Source organism: Megalops cyprinoides, chromosome 9, assembly GCF_013368585.1.
Source record: "Megalops cyprinoides isolate fMegCyp1 chromosome 9, fMegCyp1.pri, whole genome shotgun sequence".
NCBI classification, from domain to species: domain Eukaryota; kingdom Metazoa; phylum Chordata; class Actinopteri; order Elopiformes; family Megalopidae; genus Megalops; species Megalops cyprinoides.
This window is the reverse complement of record NC_050591.1, coordinates 21,195,031-21,211,895: the sequence shown is the minus strand read 5'-3', so window position 1 is coordinate 21,211,895 and position 16,865 is coordinate 21,195,031. Positions and strand designations below refer to the sequence as shown.

Here is a 16,865-nt window from a genome sequence, read left to right as displayed (position 1 = left end):
AGAAGGAATGTAAGGAGTGGCATCTATGGTTAACTTAAGAAATAAATAACTAATGAAGTCCATAAAGCTGTGCTCAGTGCTCACTGCTGAGTACATGGCAGCATACCAGTCAAATGAATCATCTAACAATGCCTCAAATTATTTCTGTTGGTAGACATTTGCCATCTGCAAATGGGAAGCAAAAGGGAATACTACTGTATATTCATAGAGCTGTGAGATGTTAGGGAGGTACCGGTTAAAATACAACATTTATTGTATCATATATTTAGTGTATTGTAACTGATCCCATTAAATATGCCCTGTACAAAGGGGAAAACAATAGCCACTTTGAGCTAAGGAAGTACAGAAAGGGCTTCCCTGCATACATCCCACAAACCACCAAAAGTGATAGCTGTAGACCAGCATTCTGAACACAAGCAGTCAATCCCACTCTTTGTTGATGTGCTGTTCTGTAACATGAAATCACAGAAATACCATAGCAAGCTGAGATATTTTCTGACTCTCAGGAAGCACAGTGACAGAGAAAAAAATAAAATTAAAATGACTTGTTTTAAAATAAAAAGAAAAAAACTGTCATGCCAAAATTATCTTATTTCAAATTCAATTTTGGTGTTGCTTTTTTAAACACAGTTTTACTGAGATCTTTCTTCTTTTTAATTACATTCCCAGCTGGGTAATAGTGAAGCACATTTTACAAGTGAAGCACTCACGTATGTATGCGTGTATATATATATATAATAAAGATTATTGCTGGTTAAATGCATGGTCACAATGGGACTTCTTCAATACGTACAGTTAACTGTGATTGCTCCGGAAAATATGCTTTACTGTAGCAATGGTATTAATTCCAAAAAATGAAGAGAGCTAGAATACTGTCAACTTGGGGTAGAAACTTAGTGGGGACCATAAAGTATAGCACGGGCATCTTTTTTGTTAATGGTGATCTGGAGAGATGTGTCTATGTGTCCCTGTGCCAAAACCCGATGATATCATGCGCATTTATATTTCCTTTATATATTATTTATGTCTTTTATTTATATTTCTTTTGCTAGCTTGCTAGCATTTTACTATTTTATTATTAATTGATTAACCTGATATGAGAAGGTATGCAATATTCACTGCAAAGAATGAAACTAGATAGCTGTCTGATGTTAGGCACCCAGATTTTGTCTGCGAGGCACTGATAGCTGGAGCAGGATGTTTATGAAATTCATTATATTACTTATTTCTCTCTACCTCTTGTTCCAATCTGATGACCTCACGGTCTCAGCACAGATCTCTGCCTGTCTCTTAGACATCTCAGCCTGGATGAAGGAGTGCCACCTTCAGCTCAGCATATCTAAAAACTGAGCTAGTCAACTCAGCCAGCCCGTTGAACCAGCACAACATCATCATTCAGCTAGGCTCAACGACAATAACTTCATCCAGATCTGCAAGGAACCTGGGGGCAGTGATTGCTTACCAGCTAAAATTCACTGACCACATTGCTACGAGTACCAGAAAATGCAGTTTCACACTGTACAGCATCAGGAAAATCAGGCCCTAACTATCTGAGTATGCTGAGCAGCTCCTTGTTCAAGCACTGGTCATCTGAAGACTGGACTACTGCAATACTCTCTTCACTGGCCTACCTGCATGCACTATTCAGCTTCTGCAGTTGATACAGAATGTGGCTGCATGTCTGGTTTTCAACCAACCAAAAAGGGCTCACGCTACACCTGTCTTGGTCTCACTCCACTGACTACCTGTAGCTGTCCGCATCATGTTCAAGGCCTTGATGCTTCTGTACAGGGTGACCTACAAAACTGCACTTACCTACCTGAACTCACAGTTGCAACCCTATGTTCCCTCCCAACCGCTACACACTACTACCAAACGGCGCTTGGTGGTCCTGTTGCATCGTGGTGTAAAATCACTGTCCAGGACTTTCTCCACCGTTGTTCCCCAATGGTGAAATGAACTTCAACACTTCAGTTGTTCTGCCAAGCTACTCTCTGTCTTCAAGAAACATCTGAAGACACAACTCTTCCGCTCTCACCTGAGTACCTGAAACACTACCTTCTAAAAGAACTTCTCATGTCTCAAACTGTCTCCTACTAAACTATGAAATAAAATTATATAAAAAAGGAATCTGATAGTTTATTGCACTCATTAGCTTTAGCTGCTAGATTGTAGCTCGTCATGCAAGTGTTTCTAATATTGTTGACTCCGTATGGTTTTGCGCTTATGTTGCATTGTACCTCACTTGTAAGTTGCTTTGGATAAAAGCGTCTGCCTAATGAATAAATATAAATGTAGTTTCCTAAAAATACAGAACTATAATATTGCAATTTACCGAGATAACTAGCTGTGTACCACACATTTCACTGTAAAGACAAAGCAGGGGTAATGACAGCAACTAAATGACAGGCATCCTGTTGGGTTGTATGATAAATTGGATCAAGCATTAAATAAGTGATGACTAGATGATCAAGCATGCAGTGATTGTCCGCCTGAACTTGCTTGCTAGGTAGCTATCTTCTCACTTTAATAAGGGGTAGTCCTGAGCATTGAAAATATTCAATTAGGATAGGAGGTCCCATTATATCATCATGTTGTGTTCATTACATTAATCCTGAAACCTGAAAAGATATTACAAAGCACCAAATTGCACCAAAATGTTTGCAACCAAAGGCCTCATGATTCTATGGCAGGAGAAATCTCGAGTGAACAACACAGTGTAATACAATGTTAATGACAGGTAATTGATGTTAGGCTCATTTTAACTTAAAGAATAGGGAAGTTTGGTAATGTTAAAGGGAGGGACTGTCATGAATCATCAAATATTTACACCAAAATCCAGGAACGACACCCCATGACATAAATGAAAATTTAGGGTGGTACATCATGTGATGAAATTAAACTTTGATTGTGTTGTATTTGCGCCAATCATTAAAAGGTATGAATACCTCAACTGCTGTAGGTTCTGTCTGGTGGTATACCAGAGTGACGGGGGGGGTTGGGGCAAAGCAGTAAATACAGCCAAAGACAGACTAATTTATGAGGCACTCTGATGCAGCAACCCATTCATGCTAGTTTATTCAATTGACAATAGGCAGGTACAAGACTGTGTGTACCTCTACCGTTGCCTCTGCAGCTAATTCAATTTGCTCCACCTTCCTTTTCCGGGAACTCAGTCATGCCTTTGAGAATCATGGATGGATGGAGAATTAAAACTCTGCTGCATTTAAACTGGGCACATCACAGCACTGGATCAGAGACGTACGGCAGGATGGCACTGCAGACCATGCTGCTGGCTGTGACAGTCATCTGGACTGCAGCAGAGACGCCCCCATGCAGAATACTGGGGAAGGCAGCCAAGCCAAGCTTCTCTCAGCTGGGAGACATCAACATTGGTGGAGTTTTCTCCCTCCACAACAGTCCCTCAGAAAGAACCATCCAATTTCAATCTATGCCAGAGCCTCTGCAGTGTTCACGGTGAGGTAATCTAAGAATAAAATTTTTAGTAGCTGTTTGTAGTGGTAGTCATTTGACGCGTAACATCAATGATATGTAAAAACTGTAATGAATGAAAATTGCTTTGCATGCGATTTCCCTATTGTACAAATAAATAACAGCTTCATTTAAATATTTACCGTTTTACTGAAATGATAAATCTGACTGTTGGGCATAAAAGTTTTATTCATTTTTATCAATGGACAACATCATGTGTCATTTCTAGAATCAATGTTAGGGAATTCTGGGTGGCCCAGACCATGATCTTTGCCATTGAAGAAATAAACAACAGAACTGACATCCTGCCAGGTATATCTCTGGGCTATAAGATCTATGACTCCTGTACCACTACAATGTTAACAGCAGCATCAGCCATGGCTCTGATGAACGGCTATGAGGAAATGCTGACAGATACATCGTGCTCCATACCAGCAGCAGTGCAGGCCATCATTGGAGAATCTGACTCTACAGACAGCATTGCACTTGCAGAAAGTGTGGGATTGTTTCAAATTCCAGTGGTGCGTTATTGTAATAATTATTATACACAGCAAATCAGCAATTTATCCAGGAGCATTTTTGCATGAAATCTAGGCAGGCATATTTTGTCTCTGATGTAATAAAAACAAAACGTATGTGTAAATTTCACATGTAAAGCATTAATTTGAAAGTGTTTTTAAAAATCATTATTAGCAAACTCCACCAACCTATCAATTCATTTAAAGTATACTTTGACCAGTAAAATATTGTTCAATACATTTTTCATTTTACTTTCTGCTAGGAAAAGTGAAATATCCCATACGCATGTAATGCTATATTAATTAGTGTGAAGATAGTTTTTTGTGAAGATAGTCACTAAATGCAGTAACCTAATTACATTCAAAACCAAGACATTCTATTTGCCTGTGACTGCATCAAATCTGAGATATGTTGTGGATTTTACAAACTAATACATATCTAATATCTCAACAAGGATGTCTGAGAAGGATTGAAAGAAAATGTTCTTACAGAGACAGAACGCTTCTTTGAAGAATATATATTTAGAGGAAATAAATATATACATAAATAATAAGCCCATCTGAACTGTTGTAATACCTCAGTGACATGATAATTTAATTTATTTGGTTCTATTAATTCATTCTTTTTTCATCTGAAGCTCTGATGTATTTCATATTTTTTTTCATGTTTTTCACAGATCAGTCACTTTGCTACATGTGCATGCCTGAGTAATAGGAAAAGGTTCCCCTCATTCTTCAGAACCATTCCCAGTGACTATTACCAGAGCAGAGCACTGGCTCAGCTGGTGAAGCACTTTGGCTGGACCTGGGTAGGAGCAGTGAGAAGTGACAGTGACTATGGGAACAATGGAATGGCCACCTTTATTGAAGCTGCCCAACAGGAAGGGATCTGCATTGAGTATTCAGAGAAATTCCACAGAGCAGAAACAGACAAATTACTGAAGGTTGTTGATGTTATCAAAAGAGGTACGGCAAAAGTGGTGATTGCATTTCTTGGGTTTGGAGAGATGATCAATTTACTGGAACAGCTAACCATTCACAACATTACTGGTCTTCAAATGATAGGCAGTGAGGCCTGGATAACTGCAAGCAATCTAGTGACACCAACCAGTTACAGAATACTGGGCGGCTCTATCGGCTTTGCTGTCAGCAAAGTTGAAATTAATGGCTTGAAAGAGTTCCTGTTTAAAATTCACCCATCACAAAATCCAGAAAATACCGATGTTGTAGATCTCTGGGAAACTCTTTTTCAATGTTCTCTAACAAATGGAAACAATTCACCTTACAAGACCCCCTGCACTGGATCTGAAAGCTTGAGTGAACTGAAAAACCAATACACTGATATATCAGAGCTGAGAGTATCTAACAACGTTTACAAAGCAGTTTACGCCATTGCGCATTCCCTGCATGACCTGCTGGCTTGTACAGCTCATCAAAGCTGTGTAAAGAGCCTGAACACAGGGCCCTGGCAGGTAATTAATGAGCCCCTATTTACATGGTTCATGAACACACCACCATAAACCAGCTCAACATCTCTAATCTCTGCTGAAATCTGTTTCTTACTCCACAGGTGCTTCAGGCATTGAAAAATGTGAACTTTACTTTAGGAACTGGAGAGCAGGTCTCCTTTGATAGTAATGGAGATCCAGCAGCCAAATATGAGGTGGTGAACTGGCAGCTTGGTCCTGATGGTGCAGTACAGTTCAAAGCAGTTGGCTACTATGATGCTTCCTTACCGGCTGGTCAGCAGGTTGTATTGAGTCCTGATAGTATGGTTTGGGCAGGAGGCCTACAACAGGTAAGTGTTCATGTACTATATTAAAGCCTGGCTTTGTGACAGTTATCAAAACCTGTAAAATAGGACCTTTCCTCTGCTCTCCATTGGGTATTTTACAGTTAAACCTAGACTTTTTTGACATTTATCTGTATCATTTGTGTATTTACAATTGATTACGAACTGTCGCAGAACCTTAAACAAAAATGTCAGTGTTAAATATGTCAGATATTGAGATGTGTTAGTTAATGCATTCAATTCATATAAATCACAGGAGGGGAGACAGGGTGTAGTTAGCAAGCAACTTCACACACTAATCAAGCAGAAAATGAAACCATGACATACAAAAAAAAAAAAAAAAACAATATCCAAAAGTGTACCTACCACACAATCAGCATATTTGTGAGTCACAACAATTATAAGCATAAGAATGTGGAAATGATGTTCTAATCTTGAAGGATGAGTTTCAGAGCAGGATTACTTACAGCTGAGACTCTTTAATCTGTATGCCTGACATCAAATACATCTCTTTGTTTGCATGCCTCACATCAAAGAAGGAATTCTTTCTGTATGCTGCTTGTGGACCCAATCCAGCAACATTTATATCTAATGATTTTGCTGTGCACATAAACTTTCTTTTACCACTAGATCAAGTTGACTTTACTTGCTGGTTGAGATTAATGCCATCATTCCAAACTATCCATAGATGATATCATCCATGAGCACTCAGAGTTATAAATGACACATATGCATTCTCTGTCATACAGAAACCCAGGTCAGTGTGCAGTGAGAGCTGTCCCCCAGGCACTCGCAAAGCCATGCAGAGAGGGAGGCCCGTCTGCTGCTATGACTGTGTGCCCTGTGCTGAGGGAGAAATCAGCAATACCACAGGTAATTCAGAGCCAGCACTAACAAGTCTACCCAAAGGCTTTGCCTGTTATGCTCTTCTTCCTAGGTCACAAATGTTCAGTATACTCCATGCATAGGACTGCAGTCTGAACAATATTGCTATGCTAGTTTTCTAACCACGTCAATCATCATTTTCTTACAGATACTAATGACTGTATTCAGTGTCCGGAAGAATATTGGTCTAATGCAAAAAGAGATCAATGTGTATTAAAGGTTGTTGAATTCCTGTCATATGAAGAAGTCATGGGAATAGTGCTTGTCATTTTTTCATTATTTGGAGCATGTGTGACTATACTTGTGGCTGTGCTGTTCTTCAAACAAAAGGACACTCCCATTGTGAAAGCCAACAACTCTGAGCTCAGTTTCCTGCTGCTCTTTTCATTGAAACTGTGTTTCCTTTGCTCTCTCACCTTCATCGGACGGCCTTTGGATTGGTCCTGTATGCTGCGCCACACAGCGTTTGGGATCACCTTTGTCCTCTGCATCTCTTGTGTTCTGGGGAAAACAATAGTGGTCTTAATGGCCTTCAGGGCTACACTTCCAGGCAGTAATGTCATGAAGTGGTTTGGGCCTCCGCAACAACGATTGAGCGTACTTGCCTTCACTCTCATTCAGGTCATTATTTGTATACTTTGGTTAACAATATCCCCTCCTTTCCCCAATATGAACATGAAGCACTACAAAGAAAAGATCATTCTGGAGTGTGATGTAGGATCAGCAGTGGGGTTCTGGGCTGTGCTGGGTTATATTGGTCTCCTCTCTGCCTTGTGCTTTGTGCTGGCTTTTCTGGCTCGTAAGCTGCCTGATAACTTCAATGAAGCCAAATTCATCACATTCAGCATGCTCATATTCTGTGCAGTATGGATCACCTTTATACCAGCTTATGTCAGCTCACCTGGAAAGTTCACTGTAGCTGTGGAAATATTTGCCATTTTAGCTTCAAGTTTTGGTTTACTATTCTGTATTTTTCTTCCAAAATGTTATATAATATTATTCAGACCAGAACAAAATACAAGAAAACATGTAATGGGTAAAACGCATGCCAAGTCTCAATGATTTGCTGTATGATTATCTGCTGAAGGGGATAGGGCACTGGACTCATAAGTTAGGACCAAAGGGTCATGAGATACCGTACTATCACAGACACTGCTATCCTGCTTATGATGAAGACCTGGATGTCTAAACAGGTGATATATGTCAAAGAAGAAGGAATGCAAGGAGTGGCATCTATGGTTAACTTAAGAAATAAATAACTAATGAAGTCCATAAAGCTGTGCTCAGTGCTCACTGCTGAGTACATGGCAGCATACCAGTCAAGTGAATCATCTAACAATGCCTCTAAGGGTGTATTTTTATATATTTATCTCTTAAATATATTTTTTTTACTTGTATTTTAGTGATTTTGTCTAATCTGCAAACCAAGTTGGGTATATGTAGAAAATCTGACATTAAAATATGTACTTATATTATATTATATTCAACTCATGGAGTTGTTTTTTTATTCTATTACAACTTTAAGTAGGTCTACTGGGAGTTTGGCCTCATCACGTAGGACATCAATAAGGTAACTCCTTAGCAGCTAGCAAACTAGTTTAAATAATGTAAGCTATGCTAATGAACGAATGACACCATTTAAACTCACCTCAACATGTCTTTAACAGTCATTTAACCCACCATGGGCCATAGGAAAGTCACTGTTGCAAACAGTGCAGCGAGCAACACTGTCATTATTTTAGACCCCTATTAGGCAGGGGTACACTTTAGTGTATTCTGGGGTGAAGTGCGTTTCATATTTTGTTTTTTTGGAAAAGTCTGCCATGGCTTTGCAGGACACTAAACAAAACTGAAGGACAATGAAAGAGAAAGAGAGGTCGACTGTAAAGCCCGCCCACAGAGAAAACTGATAGGTCTACTTATGACAAAAAGAGTCCAATCAGGATGCTCTCTCTGTCACTCTCTCGCTACGTCTGTCACTTGCTCTCTCAGTCTCTCTCTCTTGCTCGCTCGCTCTCAAAAAAATAGATTTCCGGGATATTGTATATAATTTGCAGGCGTCAGGGAGCTGCTATCAATATGCGAGAAACTCCCGGAACTTCAGGGAGAGGTGGGATGTCTGTAACAGTGAAGCACAGTTCACATATATAGTCTCTATTGCTAGTTTAATACATGGTCACATTGGGAATTCTTCAGTAGCAATGAAGTAATGGCATTTATTCCAAAAAGTGAAGAGGGATAGTGTACTGTCAAGTGTGAAACTTTTGTTAATGGTGATCTGGAGAGATGTGTCTATGTGTCCCTGCGTCAAACACCCTGATTATATCACACACATTTATATTTCTTTTGCTAGCTTGCTAGCATTTTATTGTTAATTGTTTCACCTGATATGAGAAGATATGCAATATTCACTGCAAGGAATGAAACTAGATAGCTATCTGATGTTAGGCACCCAGATTTTGTCTGTAAGGCGCTGATAGCTGGAACAGGATGTTTATGAAATTCATTATATCACTTATTTTTCTCTACCTCTTGTTCCAATCTGATGACCTCACGGTCTCAGCACAGATCTCTGCCTGTCTCTTAGACATCTCAGCCTGGATGAAGGAGTGCCACCTTCAGCTCAGCATATCTAAAACTGAGCTAGTCAACTCAGCCAGCCCGTTGAACCAGCACAACATCATCATTCAGCTAGGCTCAACGACAGTAACTTCATCCAGGTCTGCAAGGAACCTGGGGGCAGTGATTGCTTACCAGCTAAAATTTACTGACCACATTGCTACGAGTACCAGATCATGCAGTTTCACGCTGTACAACATCCGGTAAATCAGGCCCTAACTATCTGACTAGATGATCAAGCATGCAGTGATTGTCCGCCAGAACTTGCTTGCTAGGTAGCTATCTTCTCACTTTAATAAGATGTAGTCCTGAGCATTGAAAATCTTCAGTTAGCATAGAAGGTCCCATTATATCATCATGTTGTGTTCATTACATTAATCCTGAAACCTGAAAAGATATTACAAAGCACCAAATTGCACCAAAATGTTTGCAACCAAAGGCCTCATGATTCAATGGCAGGAGAAATCTCGAGTGAACAACACAGTGTAATACAATGTTAATGACAGGTAATTGATGTTAGGCTCATTTTAACTTAAAGAATAGGGAAGTTTGGTAATGTTAAAGGGAGGGACTGTCATGAATCATCAAATATTTACACCAAAATCCAGGAACGACACCCCATGACATAAATGAAAATTTAGGGTGGTACATCATGTGATGAAATTAAACTTTGATTGTGTTGTATTTGCGCCAATCATTAAAAGGTATGAATACCTCAACTGCTGTAGGTTCTGTCTGGTGGTATACCAGAGTGAGGGGGGGGGGGGGGGGGGGGGGGCCAAAGCAGTAAATACAGCCAAAGACAGACTAATTTATGAGGCACTCTGATGCAGCAACCCATTCATGCTAGTTTATTCAATTGACAATAGGCAGGTACAAGACTGTGTGTACCTCTACCGTTGCCTCTGCAGCTAATTCAATTTGCTCCACCTTCCTTTTCCGGGAACTCAGTCATGCCTTTGAGAATCATGGATGGATGGAGAATTAAAACTCTGCTGCATTTAAACTGGGCACATCACAGCGCTGGATCAGAGACGTACGGCAGGATGGCACTGCAGACCATGCTGCTGGCTGTGACAGTCATCTGGACTGCAGCAGAGACGCCCCCATGCAGAATACTGGGGAAGGCAGCCAAGCCGAGCTTCTCTCAGCTGGGAGACATCAACATTGGTGGAGTTTTCTTCCTACACAACAGTCCCTCAGAAAGAACCATCCAATTTCGATCTATGCCAGAGCCCCTGCAGTGTTCACGGTGAGGTAAACTAAGAATAACATTTTTAATAGCTGTTTGTAGTGGTAGTCATTTGACAGTAAGGTGCTGTTGTTTTTTAATCTTTATGTTTAAATTTATGGTAAAACGAATGATATGTAAAAATGTCATGGATGTAATTTACCTTACATGTGGTTTGCTTATTATGGAAATAAATAATAACATCTTAATGTAAATGTTTATCCTGTTACTTAAATGACACATTTGAATATTGGGCCTAAACATTTTATTTTGTTTTATCAATGATCAACATAATGTATCATTTCCAGAATCAATTTCAGGGAATTCTGGCTTGCTCAGACCATGATCTTTGCCATTGAAGAAATTAACAACAGAACTGACATCCTGCCAGGTATATCTCTGGGCTATAAGATCTATGACTCCTGTAGCTCTACAACATTATCAATACGATCAGCCATGACTCTGATGAACGGCTATGAGGAAATGCTGACAGACACATCGTGCTCCATACCAGCGGCAGTGCAGGCTATCATTGGAGAATCTGGGTCTACGAACACCATTGCACTTGCAGAAAGTGTGGGCCTGTTTCAAATTCCAGTGGTGCGTTATTCTAATAATTTTCATACACAGCAAGAGAGCAACTTCCTCAAGATCAGTTATGGATGAAATCTTGGTAGCGAGGCAAAGTAATTTTTATAAAGGTTTTGGAATGTCCTAACTGGATATTTAACATTTTCTCACGGATGTAGAAAATACATGTGCAAAATATGCATGTTAAGTGTTAATTTAAATATGTTTAGAAAGTTATTATTAGCTAACTCCATCAGCCTATCAATTCATTTAAAAATAAAGTAAAATATTGTTCAGTACATTTATAATTTTAGTTCAACGTGCAAAAGTGAATACCCCCTGCAAATGTAATACTATATTACTTATTGCAAGGACAGTTTTGGGAAGATAGTCGCTAACTGCAGTAATAACAATGAATAAAAATCTCCAAATTTGACACGTCGTGGTTTTTATAAACGTATATCTTATATCTAAAATCTCAACAAGAATGTTTGAGAAAGACTGACAGAAAAAAGTGGTTACAGAGGCTAAAGTTTCTGTAAATATTTATTTAGAGTAAATAAATACATACATAAAGAGTAAGCCCATCTACACTCTTGTAACACCTCAGTGGCTTGATAATTTAATTTATTCTGCCTTTGCCTTAATTTATTGTGCCTGTGACTGCATCACATAATACCATCAAATCTGAGATATGTTGTGGATTTTGCAAACTAATATCATATCTAATATCTCAACAAGGATGTCTGACAAGGATTGAAAGAAATGTTCTTACAGAGGCAGAACGCTTCTTTGAAGAATATATATATTTAGAGTAAATAAAAATATACATAAATAATAAGCCCATCTAAACTGTTGTAATACCTCAGTGAAATGATAATCTAATTTATTCTTTTTTTCATTTGAAGTTCTGATGTATTTCGTATTTTTTCATGTTTTTCACAGATCAGTCACTTTGCCACATGTGCATGCCTGAGCAATAGGAAAAGGTTCCCCTCATTCTTCAGAACCATTCCCAGTGACTATTACCAGAGCAGAGCACTGGCTCAGCTGGTGAAGCACTTTGGATGGACCTGGGTAGGAGCAGTGAGAAGTGACAGTGACTATGGGAACAATGGAATGGCCACCTTTATTGAAGCTGCCCAACAGGAAGGGATCTGCATCGAGTATTCAGAGAAATTCTACAGAACAGAACCAGATAAATTACTAAAGGTTGTTGATGTTATCAAAAGAGGTACAGCAAAAGTAGTGGTAGCATTTCTTGGTCTTGGAGAGATGATTAATTTACTGGAACAGCTGACCATTCAGAACATTACTGGTCTCCAAATGATCGGCAGTGAGGGCTGGATAACTGCAAGCAATCTAGTGGCACCGACTACTTACAGAATACTGGGCGGCTCTATCGGCTTTGCTGTTAGCAAAGTCAAAATTAATGGCTTGAAAGAGTTTATGTTTAAAATTCACCCCTCACAGAACCCAGGAAACACTGATGTCATAGATTTCTGGGAAGCTGCTTTTCAGTGTTCTCTAACAAATGGAAACAATTCACCTTACAAGACCCCATGCACTGGATCTGAAAGCTTGAGTGAACTGAAAAACCAATACACTGATATATCAGAGCTGAGAATCTCCAACAACGTTTACAAAGCAGTTTACGCTGTTGCGCATTCCCTACATGACCTGCTGGCTTGTACAGCCCATCAAGGCTGTGCAAACAGCCTGAACACAGAACCCTGGCAGGTAATTAATGAGCCCCTATTTACATGGTTCATAAACACACCACAATAAACCAGCTCAACATCTCTAATCTCTGCTGAAATCGGTTTCTTTCTCCACAGGTGCTTCAGGCATTGAAAAAAGTGAATTTCACATTGGAAACTGGGGAGCAGGTCTACTTTGATAGTAATGGAGACCCAGCAGCCAGATATGAGGTGGTAAACTGGCAGCTTGGCCCTGATGGTGCAGTACAGTTCACAGTGGTTGGTTACTACGATGCCTCCTTACCAGCTGGTCAGCAGTTTGTGATGAGTCCTGATAGTATGGTTTGGGCGGGAGGCCAACGACAAGTAAGTGTTCATGTACTACATTTAAACAGGGCTTGGTCTGTCTTTTTGGTAATTCTCAAAAACTGTGTAGGAGTACTTTTTCTCTACTCTCAATGGGTATATTATAGTCATACCTACATATATCTGACTTTTGTCTGTAACATTTTCTATATTTAAATTTGATTCTGAGCTGTGGCGGAGCTTTAAAATTTCAATGTTAAATATGTCAGATATTAATATGTGCTAATTAATACATTCATAATTCATATCAATCATAGGAGGGGAGACAGGATGCACTTAGCAAGCAACTTTATTAACACTAGAAGCGCCGTGCTGGTCTGGCCCACTTATACCTAGACGTGCCGAGTGGCGGTCATTTGACCAAAAAAATAATTAATTCTCTGCACTCGATCAAATTCCAGGACCCTCCTTTCATGACTTTTCCTAGATTTGTGCTAGGTTATCACCTAGCATCTTTGAATTTTCAAAATCACACCGGTACAAGCTAGTTTAAAGCTATTTTGCTCCTATTTGTGCGAAACTACTGCCAGCCTCGCGTTCGGCCATGTTGTTTCCTGCCTTTCAAGGCTGCGATTCTCTTTTCTCGCAGCAGATGTCGCAACGATTCGCTCGTACTAGTTGTCTGTCATTCAGATATGTGAATAAGATTTGTATTAATAGCAGCATAATATGTATAGTTCATATCTATCTATAAAATACTTATACAGCCTGTATATATAATACATCTTACTAATCAAGCAGAAAAGTGTATCCATCTCCAAATCAGAATATTTGTGAGTCAAAACACTTATAAGCATAATGTTGTAATCCTGAAGACTGAGTTAACAGAGCAAGGCTATTTACAGTGGAGACTGTTTAGTCTGTATACCTGACATCAATTACACCTTTAGGTTTGAATGCAATGAGGGTATTCTTTCTGTATGCTGCTTGTGGACCCAATCCAGCAACATTTATGTCTTGTGTCTCTGCTATGCACATAAACCTTCCATTTCACCTCTAGTTCACATTTACTGTATTAGCTGGAAGACATTAATGGCATAATTTCAAACTATCCATACACAGTATCATCCATGAGCACTCAGAGTTATAAATGACACATATGCATTCTCTGTCATACAGAAACCCAGGTCAGTGTGCAGTGAGAGCTGTCCCCCAGGCACTCGCAAAGCTGTGCAGAGAGGGAGGCCCGTCTGCTGCTATGACTGTGTGCCCTGCGCTGAGGGAGAAATCAGCAACACCACAGGTAATTCAGAGCCAGCACTAACAAGTCTACCCAAAGGCTTTGCCTGTTGTGCTCTTCCTATTAGGTAGCAAATGTTCAGTATACTCAATGCATAGAAATGCAGTCTGAACAATATTGTTATGCTAGTTTTCTAACCATGTCAATCATCATTTTCTTACAGATGCTAATGACTGTATTCAGTGTCCGGAAGAATACTGGTCTAATGCAAAAAGAGATCAGTGTGTATTAAAAGTTGTTGAATTCCTTTCTTATGATGAAGTTATGGGAATAGTGCTTGTCATTTTTTCATTATTTGGAGCATGTGTGACTATGCTTGTGGCTGTACTGTTCTTCATAAAAAAGGATACTCCCATTGTAAAAGCCAACAACTCTGAGCTCAGTTTCCTGCTGCTCCTCGCGCTGAAACTGTGTTTCCTTTGCTCGCTCACCTTCATCGGCCGGCCGTCTGAGTGGTCCTGTATGCTGCGCCACACAGCGTTTGGGATCACCTTTGTCCTCTGCATCTCTTGTGTTCTGGGGAAAACAATAGTGGTCTTAATGGCCTTCAGGGCTACACTTCCAGGCAGTAATGTCATGAAGTGGTTTGGGCCACCACAGCAGCGATTGAGCGTACTTGCTTTCACTCTCATACAAGTCCTCATTTGTATTCTTTGGTTAGCAATATCCCCTCCTTTCCCCAATATGAACATGAAGCACTACAAAGAAAAAATCATTCTGGAGTGTGATGTAGGATCAGCAGTGGGGTTCTGGGCTGTGCTGGGTTATATTGGACTCCTCTCTGTCTTGTGCTTTGTGCTGGCTTTTCTGGGCCGTAAGCTGCCTGATAACTTCAATGAAGCCAAATTCATCACATTCAGCATGCTCATATTCTGTGCAGTCTGGATCACCTTCATACCAGCTTATGTCAGCTCACCTGGAAAGTTCACTGTAGCTGTGGAAATATTTGCCATTTTAGCTTCAAGCTTTGGTTTACTATTCTGTATTTTTCTTCCAAAATGTTATATAATATTATTCAAACCAGAACAAAATACAAGAAAACATATCATGGGTAAATCACATGCCAAGTCTCAATGATCAGTTGTATTATTTTCTGCTGAAGGGGCCAGGGCACTAGACTCAAGTCAGAAGGGTTAGGAGATACCGTCCCATGCCAGACACTGCTACTGATGAAGACCTGGATGCCTAAAAAAATGGTAGAGTTTGTCACAGAATTTGCAATGTAATGTTTGTTATATTCTGTTATCTTATTAAATAAATAAATAAATAATGAGGTCCATAAAGCTGTGCTGAGTGCTCACTGCTCAGTTCAGGGCAGGATATCAGCCAAATGAATCATCTAACCATGCGTAAGGTTCTCTCTATTGGTAGAGTTTTGTTTATCTTTAAGCACAGTACAATAGTCACAATGGCGTAAAACCGTATGTAGGTAACACAGCAAACACACCATTAATCAGAGGTCCTCAATTCCTCCAACATGAAGGCGAAGCTGATGTTCGTTTTGCGCTAAGGAAAGACAGAATGAACATTAGGAATCACTGCAAACATCCCACAAATCACCACTAATGAGTGTTGTGGATCAGCCTCCTAAACAAATGGTGGCAATCCTGCTTGATGGTCTGCAACTGATGTGCTGGTCTGCAACACGAAACAACGTGTGCGCGCGCACAGGAAAAAATCAGTTTAATTTAAGATCAAATGGCTGTCGGCATGTACTCAGCTGTTACTTAATGACTGTCTTACATTCAATATTGTTAAATATGGTTTTCAATGAGAATAATAACACAAAACACATCCCCGTTTTTTTCCGTTTGTTTAAAACACTCTGCTGACAGCTCACAATTGAAGTTTATTTAACTAGCTAGACAGTCTTTTGACTGGACCTAACAAGGTATATAATAGCCACTGTTAAAAATGAACAACTATAGACTCCTTTTGGTCTTTACAGATATTGCCGCAGTTCGTGGATGTGTGTACTTACTGGTTTCAAAAGACAGTTAATGTCAATGCGAAGACCGTGATTTCTTCGTGCTAGCAAACTTCGGGACTCTTAGTTTCACTATTACGAATCTGTAGCTAAACTTTAAAAAACTGTCTTACAGATTGTCAGGACATCTAATCTGATTATGTTAATTCTTTATCTACACAAAACCGAGACTGCTAGGTGAACAAACTCTCACTCTCAGTAATGGCACGATAAAGTTGCCATCCCCATGCTCCCTGCCGTGCTGTTAGTGGGTCGATGAGCCTACCAACGAAGAGGTTTAAATTCAATGACCTGACATCTGGTAAAGAAAACGAGCGTGCATACCAGAGCAAAACTAAAAGCATTTGAGACGTTAGATGCCAACAACTACATTGTCTGTGACCATGTGAACGATTTATGATCTTGTTGATAGCTCTGTATTCTGAAGTCGAAGCGCTGCTCAGTCAGCGGAAAGGACACAAAACT

At 39.8% G+C, this 16,865-nt stretch overlaps 2 protein-coding genes across 2 annotated transcripts; both read left to right on the top strand.

The window, feature by feature from the left end:
* The first annotated feature begins 3,316 nt into the window (after window positions 1-3,316).
* Window positions 3,317-7,749, top strand: LOC118782674 (extracellular calcium-sensing receptor-like). Its single transcript, XM_036536119.1, has 6 exons — window positions 3,317-3,477; window positions 3,722-4,013; window positions 4,688-5,482; window positions 5,581-5,808; window positions 6,552-6,675; window positions 6,836-7,749. Exons 1-6 carry the CDS (start codon window positions 3,452-3,454, stop codon window positions 7,747-7,749), a joined length of 2,379 nt encoding a protein of 792 aa, XP_036392012.1. The 5' UTR covers window positions 3,317-3,451.
* Window positions 7,750-10,421: 2,672 nt separating this feature from the next.
* On the top strand, window positions 10,422-15,490 carry LOC118782676 (extracellular calcium-sensing receptor-like). Its single transcript, XM_036536121.1, has 6 exons — window positions 10,422-10,558; window positions 10,846-11,137; window positions 12,053-12,847; window positions 12,946-13,173; window positions 14,293-14,416; window positions 14,577-15,490. The coding sequence occupies exons 1-6, from the start codon at window positions 10,533-10,535 to the stop codon at window positions 15,488-15,490; spliced, it is 2,379 nt and encodes a 792-aa protein (XP_036392014.1). The 5' UTR covers window positions 10,422-10,532.
* Window positions 15,491-16,865: the final 1,375 nt, after the last annotated feature.